Source organism: Leuresthes tenuis, unplaced genomic scaffold (assembly GCF_036924035.1).
Source record: "Leuresthes tenuis unplaced genomic scaffold, fLeuTen1.0.hap1 SCAF_24, whole genome shotgun sequence".
NCBI lineage: Eukaryota > Metazoa > Chordata > Actinopteri > Atheriniformes > Atherinopsidae > Leuresthes > Leuresthes tenuis.
In genome coordinates this window covers 28,478,658-28,493,463 of record NW_027325378.1, presented here as the reverse complement: position 1 = coordinate 28,493,463, position 14,806 = coordinate 28,478,658, and the positions used below count along the sequence as shown (strand labels likewise).

At 47.9% G+C, this 14,806-nt stretch overlaps 1 protein-coding gene across 7 annotated transcripts in view; it reads left to right on the top strand.

The window, feature by feature from the left end:
• LOC140284672 (uncharacterized) overlaps nucleotides 1-14,806 on the top strand; it is a 119,277-nt gene that overhangs the window by 17,556 nt on the left and 86,915 nt on the right. For 6 of the 7 annotated variants that reach the window (XM_072378616.1, XM_072378614.1, XM_072378613.1 and 3 more), the window contains exons 2-3: nucleotides 9,695-9,883; nucleotides 13,074-13,130. In XM_072378616.1, coding sequence (XP_072234717.1) covers nucleotides 9,697-9,883; nucleotides 13,074-13,130 — 244 coding nt within the window. In that variant the 5' untranslated portion in view covers nucleotides 9,695-9,696. The remainder of the gene's footprint in view (nucleotides 1-9,694; nucleotides 9,884-13,073; nucleotides 13,131-14,806) is intronic. The other variant, XM_072378611.1, reaches the window with a different exon arrangement.

Genomic DNA, 14,806 nt, shown 5'->3' with positions numbered 1-14,806 from the left:
CGAAAAATGATCCGCGAAACGATCCGATCAGTGATCAGTTTCAATCATTCCTACATGTATATGCTCAACTAGACTCAATTAGGTGTAGGCGCTCCACACTTGCTCAAACGTTCCATCTTTTAGCATCTCTTTGTAAAAATAATAAAGCACAGCATATGTTAATGCAGCCAAGAGTCCTACTCAAGCTGCTCTCATCCACATATTACTCTGTTTCTTTTGTCAGATTGCTGAACAATCAGAAATTGTGTCTGAATATCAGCTCATGAAAACTTCATATCAACATATAATCACTGAATCCCCCTAGAAGATGCAGAGGTAGATGTCAAAGAAAAGGTTTATACCAGTCAAGCAGGTGCCAGTGCTGTGAGGAGGTTGGCATCTATCTCCAGTATCCAGTCAGGAAGCAGTGACGCCCTGCTCCAGTGTCCAGTCAGGAAGCAGTGACGCTCTGCTCCAGTGTCCAGTCAGGAAGCAGTGACGCCCTGCTCCAGTATCCAGTCAGGAAGCAGCGACGCCCTGCTCCAGTGTCCAGTCAGGAAGCAGCGACGCCCTGCTCCAGTGTCCAGTCAGGAAGCAGCGACGCCCTGCTCCAGTGTCCAGTCAGGAAGCAGCGACGCCCTGCTCCAGTGTCCAGTCAGGAAGCAGTGACTCCCTGCTCCAGTGTCCAGTCAGGAAGCAGTGACGCCCTGCTCCAGTGTCCAGTCAGGAAGCAGTGACGCCCTGCTCCAGTGTCCAGTCAGGAAGCAGTGACTCCCTGCTCCAGTGTCCAGTCAGGAAGCAGTGACGCCCTGCTCCAGTGTCCAGTCAGGAAGCAGCGACGCCCTGCTCCAGTGTCCAGTCAGGAAGCAGTGACTCCCTGCTCCAGTGTCCAGTCAGGAAGCAGTGACTCCCTGCTCCAGTGTCCAGTCAGGAAGCAGCGACGCCCTGCTCCAGTGTCCAGTCAGGAAGCAGTGACGCCCTGCTCCAGTGTCCAGTCAGGAAGCAGCGACGCCCTGCTCCAGTGTCCAGTCAGGAAGCAGTGACGCCCTGCTCCAGTGTCCAGTCAGGAAGCAGTGACTCCCTGCTCCAGTGTCCAGTCAGGAAGCAGTGACGCCCTGCTCCAGTGTCCAGTCAGGAAGCAGTGACTCCCTGCTCCAGTGTCCAGTCAGGAAGCAGTGACGCCCTGCTCCAGTGTCCAGTCAGGAAGCAGTGACGCCCTGCTCCAGTGTCCAGTCAGGAAGCAGTGACGCCCTGCTCCAGTGTCCAGTCAGGAAGCAGTGACGCCCTGCTCCAGTGTCCAGTCAGGAAGCAGTGACTCCCTGCTCCAGTGTCCAGTCAGGAAGCAGTGACGCCCTGCTCCAGTGTCCAGTCAGGAAGCAGTGACTCCCTGCTCCAGTGTCCAGTCAGGAAGCAGTGACGCCCTGCTCCAGTGTCCAGTCAGGAAGCAGTGACGCCCTGCTCCAGTGTCCAGTCAGGAAGCAGAGACGCCCTGCTCCAGTGTCCAGTCAGGAAGCAGTGACGCCCTGCTCCAGTATCCAGTCAGGAAGCAGTGACGCCCTGCTCCAGTGTCCAGTCAGGAAGCAGTGACGTCCTGCTCCAGTGTCCAGTCAGGAAGCAGTGACGCCCTGCTCCAGTGTCCAGTCAGGAAGCAGCGACGCCCTGCTCCAGTGTCCAGTCAGGAAGCCCTGACGCCCTGCTCCAGTGTCCAGTCAGGAAGCAGTGACGCCCTGCTCCAGTGTCCAGTCAGGAAGCAGTGACTCCCTGCTCCAGTGTCCAGTCAGGAAGCAGTGACGCCCTGCTCCAGTGTCCAGTCAGGAAGCAGTGACGCCCTGCTCCAATGTCCAGTCAGGAAGCAGCGACGCCCTGCTCCAGTGTCCAGTCAGGAAGCAGAGACGCCCTGCTCCAGTGTCCAGTCAGGAAGCAGAGACGCCCTGCTCCAGTGTCCAGTCAGGAAGCAGTGACTCCCTGCTCCAGTGTCCAGTCAGGAAGCAGTGACTCCCTGCTCCAGTGTCCAGTCAGGAAGCAGTGACGCCCTGCTCCAGTGTCCAGTCAGGAAGCAGTGACGCCCTGCTCCAGTGTCCAGTCAGGAAGCAGTGACTCCCTGCTCCAGTGTCCAGTCAGGAAGCAGCGACGCCCTGCTCCAGTGTCCAGTCAGGAAGCAGTGACGCTCTGCTCCAGTGTCCAGTCAGGAAGCAGTGACTCCCTGCTCCAGTGTCCAGTCAGGAAGCAGCGACGCCCTGCTCCAGTGTCCAATCAGGAAGCAGTGACGCCCTGCTCCAGTGTCCAGTCAGGAAGCAGTGACTCCCTGCTCCAGTGTCCAGTCAGGAAGCAGCGACGCCCTGCTCCAGTGTCCAGTCAGGAAGCAGTGACTCCCTGCTCCAGTGTCCAGTCAGGAAGCAGTGACTCCCTGCTCCAGTGTCCAGTCAGGAAGCAGCGACTCCCTGCTCCAGTGTCCAGTCAGGAAGCAGAGACGCCCTGCTCCAGTGTCCAGTCAGGAAGCAGCGACGCCCTGCTCCAGTGTCCAGTCAGGAAGCAGCGACGCCCTGCTCCAGTGTCCAGTCAGGAAGCAGTGACGCTCTGCTCCAGTGTCCAGTCAGGAAGCAGCGACGCCCTGCTCCAGTGTCCAGTCAGGAAGCAGCGACGCCCTGCTCCAGTGTCCAGTCAGGAAGCAGCGACGCCCTGCTCCAGTATCCAGTCAGGAAGCAGCGACGCCCTGCTCCAGTATCCAGTCAGGAAGCAGCGACGCCCTGCTCCAGTGTCCAGTCAGGAAGCAGTGACTCCCTGCTCCAGTGTCCAGTCAGGAAGCAGCGACGCCCTGCTCCAGTATCCAGTCAGGAAGCAGCGACGCCCTGCTCCAGTATCCAGTCAGGAAGCAGTGACTCCCGTGAAATGATCAGCCTTAAAGGTGTAAATTCATATCTCGGTTACTTTCTAGTTGCACAGATGTCACTTTGAACAAAAATACTTTATTTGTTACATGATAAAAGCAGAGTACACAAGCCAGTGACGAAATGTCCAGCCGAGAACTTTGCAGGGCCTGAAATCTTTGTTGTAGTTTTTGTTTCTTTCCTCTTTTTTTTTTTTTGTAAAGAAAAACTTTCAGTGCAATTCCTTTAAAAACCACAGCTCCACCTACGTGTTAAAAAAGCCCTCCAGTATTTGAACCCAGCAGTTGTGTCTGAGCAGTTTGTGTGTGTGTGTGTGTGTGTGTGTGTGTGTGTGTGTGTGTGTGTGAAAGAGAGAGACAGAAAAGGAGAAACCGTGTGAGGAGTGAACCCTGTCAGCTGTCTGTGTTTGTCAGATTTCTTACACTGTGGCTTACAAAAAAGAAAGAAGGGGGAAATTACACATGCACACAAATGCACGTGCACGCTCGCAAACAAACTAACTTCATATTCTTGTAAAGATGGACATTCTTCCACTTTTAAATTACAGATAGATGAGCCCCAAGGGTCATATGGGTTCCTGGAATCATCACATGCACACGTATTTCTTGAATGATTTTGAACTCTAATTCAGTCTACAGTTATAAATAGATAAGATCTTGTTAATGATTATTTAACATTGTGATTTGGTCCAGCTGTCTCAGAAACACTTCAGATAATATTCAGAGCTGCAGCGTGCTCAGTAAGAGCAGAAAGCAGCTCCCATATCACTTATACTATTAAGCTTTGATTCTTCCAAATTCAGTGTTTAAGCTAAACTCAAGCTTGTCTCCACACAAAAAGGTTATATCTTTTAAGAGCCGTTATATCTGAAGAGAAGGAAGCACTTTCTCAATAGATACGAAGGCTTTCCAGAGAAGTTTTACATTTTGGCCCGCTGTGTCTTTGAGCTGGACCCCCCTGCAGCAGACACATCCCTAATATGCTGCCGACAGACTGATGGCGTGGCTATTTGATCCACACTTTGCTCCTAATACTTATTTACTGTCACTTAAGTGGGGTTCTTCATGCAGGAGTTTTACTTGTATTGGATATTTTGATCTGAATTCTTCTACTGTTGCTGATTTGCTGCAGAGGTTTCTTCAGACGCAGTTATCACGCAGACACACGTGATAACTGGACGATGCTGGTTAATGGTTGACCAATGGTTTTATTTCCATGCTCCTGACTTCCTGCTTCAGTTGGAGGCTAACACACTCTGCTGTGAGGATGTACAGTGAGAGCTTATCTTTTGCATATCAGCTGCACTTTTTTCACTTCTCCTTGCTACTAGCATGATTACAGTCATGTGCTCTGCAGCGCCCTCTGTGTTTGATGCTGTTCACACAGGTTAATATGACGACGGGACACCTTCCATCCATTGTCCTGTGTTTGATACCTCTCCAACTCCAGTGAGGTCATTGTTTCCCTCAGCTCATGTAATCTCATGGTCCACACAGTGGTGATGTGGGGATATTAAACTGCCTGGCAGTTGTTTTACAGCCACATCGTCCTTGGACAGTGAGCGGCTCCACCCACTCTGCCCGAACCCTCACAGCAGTTGAATGCAGCCAGATATTGACACCACAATCTGTCGTACTCTTTGGTTTTGTTTCCCGCTACGTTTCGGTCTGTAGAACCTCCCAGCAGCACAGGGAGATCATTTTGATGTGATCATGTTGGAGATAGTTGTAGTTGCTCAGTTGGAGCACTCATGGCAGCGATGCCTTGCTCAGCAGCACAGTCTCAGGCACTTTAGGTACACGTGTTTACCTAAATGAGTTCCGCTGGGCGAAACATTGGCCCTGACAGCCCAGGGACACAAGGGGAGCTCTGATCACATCAAGGCAACGCAGCATTTCACTCTTAATTATCATTTTAAAAAGATTAGAAGAATTTTCCTGCCACTGAGCTAAATGTGGCACCAGAGATCAGAAGAGCTCCTGAAGTCAGAAAAGGTTCTTCTGCTGAAGCAGGATCCACCCTGATGAAGTGTCAGGATCCAAGGCTGCTGAGCCCAGCCTCCCTGGACGTCAGTCACATGACATTCCACCGTGCCGTGGCGTGTTTGGACCTGGAGGTTCCTCTGCTTCTGTCTGCCAGTCACGTGTGGATGGACAGGTCATCTCCGGCTCAGCCGTCACACAAGCTGTGCTCTTTGTACATCGCATGCAGCTGGGAGACTTTGTGTTATAGTCCAGTTAGTTTGATGAAGGAATAAGCATTTAAACGATTTCTTTCTAAAAATGTTCGGACGTCAACAACAAGCTTCAGCTGTATTTGAACAGATACACAGGCTGTAGAAGCACGATCGATTTGGGTCTGCTTTACACGTTCCTTTAGGGCAGGGGTGTCCAAACCACATGCAGAAAAATATATGAAAGGCTGGGCCACTCACTAGAGATGAGGTTTATCGCCTCACCTCTAGTGTATAGTCAGTGTATTAAATTTAACAAAATCCATCAAATTTAGGTAGATTATGCTTGATAACTGAATATGCTTAAAGGAAAAAAAACCTACATCACAACTTTTCATTGATTTTATTTTATTTGTTTCAAAAAGGATTGTCAGCTCATTTGCAGCAGCCTTAGATTGCTTCTTAGTCAGGATGGTGACTCCTCTTCATAGCCCTGTATAAAGGGTGAAAATAAGATATTGATGCAGTTATTACTAAGTTATTATTAATACGTTATTAAAGTTGTTCACACAAACTAAAGTTTGTTAGAAAATGTTAAAAACTTAAATTGTCTGAAGTAATTAAATAATTGAGCTTGTGAACACATGAATACTGTATGATATATTTTAAGTCCCCTTTAATAGGAACAGAGTTGCACTTAGTGGGAGACTGAAGGATGTCTGGCAGGTCAGGAGTGAGTTTGGTGGTTGAGATGCGAAGGACATCACGGAGGTGGCTGTCGGTCATTTTGGTTCTCAATCTGCTTTTGTTCAGAGTTAACAGAGAAAACATATGTATGTCGAGCCGAACAGACTCATCATCCTTTGTGCGTGACGTCGCATCAGAGGAAACTTGTCCTTTTCCAACCTCTGGTAGAAGTCGGGTAGGGAGAGCAGCTGATGCTGATTCTTCGGAGAATCATCACGCTGCATTTCGATAAGCTCCAATTGCAGACTCTCTTCCACTTCTTCTGCGTCCATTACGAAGGGAGTTGAGAACAGCTTGATTTCTTTCTCAGTGGTAGAGAAATCTTGGAAACGCTGACTGAATTCTGTCTTAAGAGATGTGAGCACAGACACAGATTTTTCCTTTTTTGCAGAAAGGTGGGCGTTTGGAAAACCACACTTGATTTCGGACAGCGTGGGGAAGTGCGCAACATTGAAGTTACGCAGTTGTGTCTCAAAGAGACAGAATGCTTTCATGTGCGCGTACGGCTGTGGCACAAGCTGGTCTTTGCCGCGCAGGCTCTTGTTCAGTGTGTTAAGATGACCAATGAGATCAACTAGAAATGCCAGGTCTGCCAACCACAGAGGAGAGGTTTGTCCTTCTCTTTCAAAAATTGATCAATTTCTGATCTCGGGGAATAAAACCGCTGCAGCACGGAGCCGCGGCTGAGCCAGCGCACATCACAATGGTATTCAGCATGAATATCAGTTAGGAAAGCTTGAAATTCTCTGTGATAGAGCCCCCGTGCTCGAATTATGTTCACAGTTTTCACAACTGTATTCATCACATCATCAAGTTGGACTGTCTTGGCACAGAGGGCTTCTTGGTGGATGATTTTAACAGCCTCACCTCCACTGTCCCGCACACCTTTGAGGCCACTCCTTTGCGCTCGCCTGTCATAGCCGGAGCCCCATCGGTTGGAACTCCACACAGCTTGTCCCATTTAAGATCCATCTTGTCAATTGCATCTGACACAGCTTCAAACATGTCCTTTCCCGTTGCTGTGCCCTTTAGACTCCTCAGATCAAGCAGCTCTTCCATAACGCCAAAGTTATCACCCACTCCTGGCAGAAAAATCAGCAGCTGCTCTCATCACATGCAATCGAGTAAAAGTCAAAAGTACAAGCTTTGTGTGACACTTGGTGTTCTAAGCTAGCTGACAAATCTTCGATTCGCCGCACAACTGTGTTTCTGGACATGCTCACGTTGTTAAATTCCTGCATCTTTTCTGGGCACATCGTTTCTGCGACTGTGGTGAGGCACTGTTTTATGAAGTCACCATCTGAGAAAGGTTTCCCGTGCCGCGCAATGACTTCAGCTACCTTGTAGCTTGCTAATGTGGCAGTTTCTTGTATTTTGTTAGCACGGACAAAGCCCTGCTGTTGAGCGAGCAGGCTAGCTGCCATCTGCTTAACTTTCTCTTCTCGATCAGCACCAGTGTAGGTCTGAAATTTTCTGCACTCACTTGCTATCTTGCCTTTCTTTGGTTCTCCCATTTTGGTCACTCGTGGCAAATGTTTTCTTTTATTCATTTTATTTAGTGGAAAACCTGCTGTGTTGAAGACTGGCGCTCCGCCTAGTGTTGAAACTAAGAATTACAACACAGTCCAGTGCAAGTTTTATGTGAGGCCATATTCAATTATATTTTTCAAACTTGCTGCGGGCCAATAAAAAATGGACACCCCTTCTTTAGGGTTACAGGTTAGATTTACAGAAAGTGAAATTTGAATCAGAATCACAAGATTGGTCAAAAACTGGAAATGATCCTTACCGTTTATCTGCTTCGAAGAGTTCCTGCTGCTGCTCTGCTCTGTTGTGGCACACCATCCTGTGAGCACGCACGCACGCACACACACACACGGCTCATAACTATGACACAACCACACACATAAACACACCCTCATTAGAAAGTGCCTTTTCTGTGGATATCCTTCCTGTGTTGAATTGGGATCATTTCCAAGCATCCACACTAAAGTTGAGTGCAGCAGGAGGTGGAAACGGCTTCAACTCGCCTGACTGGTCAGAAAGAAACAAACACCCCTCAAGTTTCTGACCCAAGTTCACCTGACTGTCGCACACGGACTAATGAAAAGGCTCATGGGGAGCCTGCTGTGGGCAACGGTTGCAGTCCCGAGCTGAATGGCGGCTCTCACTCAGTGGCACGGCTCACCCAGCTCTCTGCTGCGGGCTCACAGAGTGTACTCCGGGGTTAAATATGGAAGCAGTGTTTCTGAGCAGCATGGCTTTGTGGTCTTCCTGTGACACACCCTGGTCTCCGCACTGGGGGCCATTTACTGCTGCCCAGTTAGTTGATGTATTTTTATATTCCTAATTGAGCAACAGCCTGTTGTTTATTGGACTGTATGTTAACCTTTGTTCTGACTTCAGTTTCTGACTGAATGTCCGCATTAACACAATATAAATGACTGCTCATGTGGCTGAAAGTGTGTGCAGAAAACACACTATTCAGGGAATACAGCAGGGCAGAATGACTTGATGGAATGCTGTGTTAGTTAACAAACCAAAGCACATGTGACAAATGGATCTTTCACTATCCTTTGGCAGCAGTGACCTGCCGTTTGAAACCTGCGAAGGAACCCTCCTCTCCTGAACCACTGGAAGTGAACCGGAACGTGCAGTGGAGTTCAGGATCATCAAGGCCCATTACAGACCCCACAGCGACGGTGTTTCATGTGGCTGAGGCTGGAGAGCTGGGGGAAACCAGGCCCTTTCTTCAAGCCTCTCCTTTCTACACCCGGTGTTGTGCACTTTTCCAGGAGCAATCATGCTGAGATGCACACTGTGTGGTGCCGATGAGAGTGCCCCCATGTGTGAATATATGCCTTTAAGCATATGCTGTTTTTGGGGTAAATAAGTACAGTGATATACTTCAGTAATCAGTCCGTCAATAGTAGTTGTCCTGTTGACTGTGGTTTGCAGCGTAGCTGTGAAACTGAACGAAAACCCACTGGTCCTGGCATGTCTCTGCAGTACGTCCAGCAGATGGGGGCAGAGGGCTGTATTTGTGCTTTCACTGCTCTGTTCACTGCTCTGTCCTTCTGTTGTAGATTTCATTGCAGGTGGGTCTGTTTTTAATGCAAATGTGTCGTTGAATAAGGTCAGAGGAACCGCTGATGGGCATTTTAGAGTTGATTTAAGGGTAGAAGAAGAATTTCCAGAACTCCAACCAGCTGTTTCAACAATAGTTGACTGCACTGAAAAGTCATCATTTAATCAGCACAGAGATGGTGAGTCAAGATAATGGAGGCAGATCTGTGAGGGTGGATGTCTGAGCAACAGAGACTGGATGTGGCTGCAGGCATTGAGGATAATCTGGCATTAGAGTTGGAAGATGCCACAGCATAACTGTGTGAGCTCTCCTGCTGGTCATTAGTCACATGAGCTCCCTGACGAGGCAGCGGTGCTTGAATGTACGCTCAAGTTTATGTACAGAGCCTGCCTTCACGTTGTTCCAACTCTTCTGTTTCTCTCATTCATCCCAGGTGAAACTCTGCCTCCTGGTGGTGCAGAGTGGTGTTACAGTTGGGATACTAAACAGTGATAGGAGAAAGTGTATGTTGATAGATTTTTTAGATGCCCTTGAGGGTGGTCTGCCAGGCCCAGTGTGTGTTTCAGGGTCACTTCAACAGGATAAATGGCTGATGTTACTGGCTTTGGATGCAGGTTCTCTGGTCTTTCGGTCACATCAGGACACAAATCTGATGAGCTTCTTGCAAGCCTCTGTATTACCATGTTGCCCCAACATATATTTAATTTTAATGCTCCCTAACAGAATTTTATGTTATGTTTGTAGCACAGCAGCTGTACTGTCCGACCTCTATTACCCTGAACATTTTGTTCACACCTGCGTTTCTGTGCCCGTCTGCAGACATGGCAGAGTTGGACCTGAGTCTGAGTGATGCGCTCACGGACAGCATTCCCCAGCCAAGCTCAGAAGGCCTGGTGGAGAGGGACTTTGTGGCTCAGCTGGAGGAGGAGACCTTCGACGATCAGGTCAAGGAAACTGTTGGAAAGACGGACTACGTCCCCCTGCTGGACAACGACGACACCAGGACAGGTGAGAATGATAGAGCTAACAACTCCTGATTGATTGGCAGATAAAAAGTTGAAAGTGAAGTAATGTGACAAGAAAGGCGGGGGGAATAAGGAACGTGAGGAAAGAATAAGAAGTGGCAGTCAACGAAAAAATGGATCTCATGGCATGCTGTTAATCCCCACACAGAACCTCTTTGTTTTCCACACACTGTCTTGTTATAAAATGGCAATACTTCATGCTAATTTCAATTAGAAGTGTAAATATAAATGCGACCATTGAGTTACCATTATAACATATTATAGAATCTGATCCTGAACCAGAGAGAATCTGGTATGCAACTTGAGCTGCAGCTGCTCTTGAATTACTTGAAGATAAGCAAAGTAGTGGTCACAGCATTGAATGTCCCAGCTGAGTGGTAAAATGCTCTGTGGTCAAGGTTTTGTTCCAAGGTCTACGTGTACGCAATGATAATCCATCTGAACCTTACTGTGCAATGCCTTCATGGTTCTGATGCTGTGGTCTGGACCAACCTGCTTGGTTCAAGAAGCCTGATACCCTAACACCTCATCTGTCTTCCTGAAAATTCTGATCATGCCATGAAAAAACCTCTCATGTTGCATCACTCTCCAACTTCTTCCTCATTCTGTGAGGAAGGATCTGTGAATATACAAATGAGCTCCCCCACATCTCCGCCTCTTAGCGCTTCCTCAGACTCTGCCAAAGTTACTCTTTTCATTTTGTAAAGGACAAACTGCAATTAGATAATTATCAGCTCTACTAAATCATCACATAAGACGCTGCAACTGCGTGCTGATATTTAGTTTTGAGCCACACATCGCTACAGTCTGCCCGGGACTCATCACTTAGGAGGCCGCTCTCTGAGCAGTCAGACACCATTTGTCCTCTCGAGAAAAGCTTGCTTCACTGCAATGTTTTCCGGTGAAAAGGTTGACACAGCCTGGAAATACAGCTGGCTGCTGGCAGCATGAAAGAGAATGGGGCAGAGAAAGAACCTACTGACATGTCCTCATGTTTCTGTTAGCAGCTGGAGAGGGTCTCTGCCTGTTCCACTGGAAGACCAGCCACACAGAACTGAACCTCGGCTGGAAAAGGACTAATTGGACATGCCTGCTCATACTCATGGTGTCTCAGAGAAATGCTTGGAACAATGTCACACTTTGCAGTTAGTTTAGTTGCAAAACCAGCTGTTTATGGGTTATATCTGTGAAATGGCTTGCTTTTACTACATACAAAGCACCACATGAAGGAGAAAAAGGAGCCTTTTATCAGAGTCCCTCTGATAGTGGAACGAAGAATGTTACCACCAGTATTAGTGTTTGATGTTCATGTCATCTGAATATCACCCCTGACCTCTGTGATGAAAGACATATTGTGACATCTAATGTCATCTAATATTGCTGTGTTGGTTAACAACCCCACAGCAGTTAAGTGGCTGAGATAGGTGCTGAGAAAGACTTCGTGCACAGATGGATCACCAAACCCGCTGAGCGAATGACCAGATAAAAGGAAGTGACAGTTAACTGGGATGGCTCAGCTCTCAGGCCCGTTTTGGGTACCCAGACATTGTGGTCGGACTGTGTGGGCGCTCGTCTGCTGCAGGACAGGCTGTGGGTGGCGCTGGCTTTGATCAGCAGTGGCATGCTGTGTGCATTCAGACAAAAAGACAGCAGGGCGAGGCGGTCCTCTGTCAGCAGCAGAGTATTTATTTTTCCCTCTTTAAGATAGTATTCGGGAGCCCTGATGCAGCTATGCTGTCATGTGCAGTCATGGCTGTTTTTCTGAGTGTCTGCGTGGGTTCTCTCCGGTACTCCGGCTTCCTCCCACCGTCCAAAGACTTGCATGTTAGCTTAACTGCTGACTCTAAACTGACCCTAGGAGTGAGTGTGGTTGTTTGTCTCTGTGTGGCCCTGTGATGGACTGGCGACCTGTCCAGGGTGACTGCTGGGATAGGCTCCAGCCCCCCACCACCAAACTCTGAATTGGAATAAATGGGTATAGAAAATGAATGGAAGAAAATGATTAGCTCATCTTGACTTTGATGGCAGCAATGCATCCATGTTTCCCACTGTGTAGCATGGCCTCTTCTTTTAACCACATCTGTAAACATCTGGAACTGTCTGGCAGAGGAATGTTGTCCCGTTCCTGGCTCTTCTCTGCTCTGCCTAAGTGTTTTCGGGGGGTGAAAGGTCTGGACTGCAGCAGGTCAGTGCAGCAGCCGGACTCTTCTGCTGGAAGCCGTGCTGCTGGAACAGATGCAGGATGTGGTTTAACTCTGTCCTGCTGGAATATGCAAGGCCTTCCCTGAAGAAGAGGCTCTAAAACCGATTTATACCTTTCAACATTGATGGAGTCTTCATGGAAGTCTTTGATCATGATGCACAGTACCACATTTGGTCAAAAACTAAACCCAGCTTATCAACACATGAAGACCTTATAGCAACAGTCAAGAATGGTAGTGGAGTAGAGCCGGGGTGGGGGAGGTTGATTTGGGCTTGTCTTGCAGCCACTGGCCCTGGGCACCAGCAGTCTTTTAGCTGCCCATGTGTATACCAAAGTATTCCAGAGTGAAATGTGAGGTCACCAACAAACAGCAGGACAATGATCTCAAGCACACCAGGTAGTCTACAGCAGAATGGCTGAAAAGCAAGCTTCAGGGTGCTGCAGTGGTCCAGTACCAGTCCAGTTCAACGTTTTAATGAAGCGTGGGCAAAAACTCCTGCTGCTGCAGTTATTTCTACATCAACTGAATCATAGGGTGTACTTAGTTTTTGGTCATGAATCACCGTCTTTCAGAGGTGGTTACGGAACAGATGATCTCTCCTTCTTGAACCTTGTTATTTTTGCATGTATCTTATATCCTACTCATCAGAATCTGGTGACTTTGCTTTCCGACCTCGGCCCCTCATGCTCTGATAGATGCTCCCTGCTCACCTGTGGCACTGATAGGAGTGAGGCTGATTCGAGCATATGTGCACGTGGACCAGGCTCTTTTTGCAAAGCTGTGTAGCTACATGCAAGTGTGAATGCTGCCTTCTGCTCCTCACATGTCCCTCAGAGAGCCTGACACGCAGGGTTCATGGTTTCAGGACAGTTTGACTTTCTGATTCGACTAGCTTTTAGCACTCAGACATTAATGTTATTGATGGTTTTGTGTGTGTGTGTGTGTGTGTGTGTGTGTGTGTGTGTTCAGATGCTGGTACCACATTGGAGAATGGAGAGCAGGAAGCTCATGGGGTGCAAAAGCCTGGTAAGCTATTTCCCACAATTCCTCCTGCTGTCGGACAGTCCGCTGGTCATCCTCATCAACCAGTTGTGGCCTTTTTGTCTTCTCTTGTGTTTCCTTGTGTACTTGTTCTTGGTTTGATTCTGCATGCGTGTGTGTCGATGTGTGTACACACCCACTTCCTTTTTCATACTTAGCTTCTCATTGTTTTCAAGGCTCTGCTTTTGTAATTGTCCAAAATGTGAGCAGTTGGGCTCAGAGACAGCACGGTGTAGACTTAATGTTAAAAAAGAATGCCATGTGTAAGGTTTGAGTGTCATTTCTCAGCAGGAATCTTAACGTGTTGAAATTTGGTCACACTCGTGCATCAGGCCTCCTTTAACTCACAGACAGACTCATGTCTTGATCTCGTGGATGGAAACATTCCTTTGAGATATGTTGGAATTATTATCGGACACAACCTTTTCACATTTGTCAGCTTCACAACTTGTCATGCTGCTGATCTCCTGGACCACTAATCCAAATGAGCTTTTCTCCATTTTGAGCTAGTAACTAGGGACGCCATGTAAGTCACTGTCCAAGAAACGAGTTTAGATTACTTTGCATCACAGCATCATGCAGCCATTAAAAGATAGGACACTGGCTGTAGTAACAGCGATCTGATATGCTGTGACACTCAGACTGGGATTTACTGATGGAGGCCCTCAGTATTACAGCACAAACTCCAGCATGGGTTCATGGAGGCATTCCACTTTTGCCTGAACTTGCCTTCTGTTCAAGCATTTAGGATTATCATGGTTGAGGGCGGTGTGGCGGTTAGCACCGTCTCCTCAGAGCAACAGAGCTCCAGGCTGGTTCTTTCTGTGTGACTTTGCATGTTCCGCCCAAAAACATTCATGTTAGGCTAATTGGTGACTCTAAATTGTGACCTTGTCCAGAGTAACTTGTCTGTGCCTCTTGCCCAATGACAGCTGGGATAGGTTCCCCCCGCAACATTATTGGATTATAGAAAATGGATGACACAGACACATGTGAGTCAGTGTGGCCTTTCTGTCAGCTCCAAGATGCTTCATCAGGAGCTGATGAATACAGCCAGTGCAGAAATGCCACCTGACATAGGAAGGCATCTGATGAGTTAGAGTGGTGTGTTTGGGTTATTTATGACCCGACCACTGAAACTGCACATCTGTCTTTCTTCAGAGAGACAGATCCAGTTAACGAATCACGTGAGGTGCAAGCTGGTTAACGTGCATCAACATTAACCTTAACTGGAACCAATGGAAAGATCACCACTGAAGCTCACAGATGATGTGAATGAACAGTTCTGATGTTATCGCATGTTGGAAACAATAAGCTTCATAGCTCCTCCCCAACTCCACCCGCTGCGTATACTCACAGCATACACTCCACACACATCCCTGTTTCTCTGTTGACCTTTTAGTCATCGTGCAGGTGTTCCATTTCCCACAGAGAAGCAAGGCAACACACAGTCCCCAGATTAGGAAATGTGGAATGGAATGGTTTACCTCAAGTCACATCACCTTTGTAGCTTCTAAAACTTTAGAACTCGTACATGAATTATCCCAAATGCAGGTGACCATGTTGCTGACTGAGAAGAGGATGCACACTGGGTGGAAGTTACTCAGAATATCACCGAAAATCGTATCAAGTCACCTAAAAGTGTCAGCAGGGCTTTAACT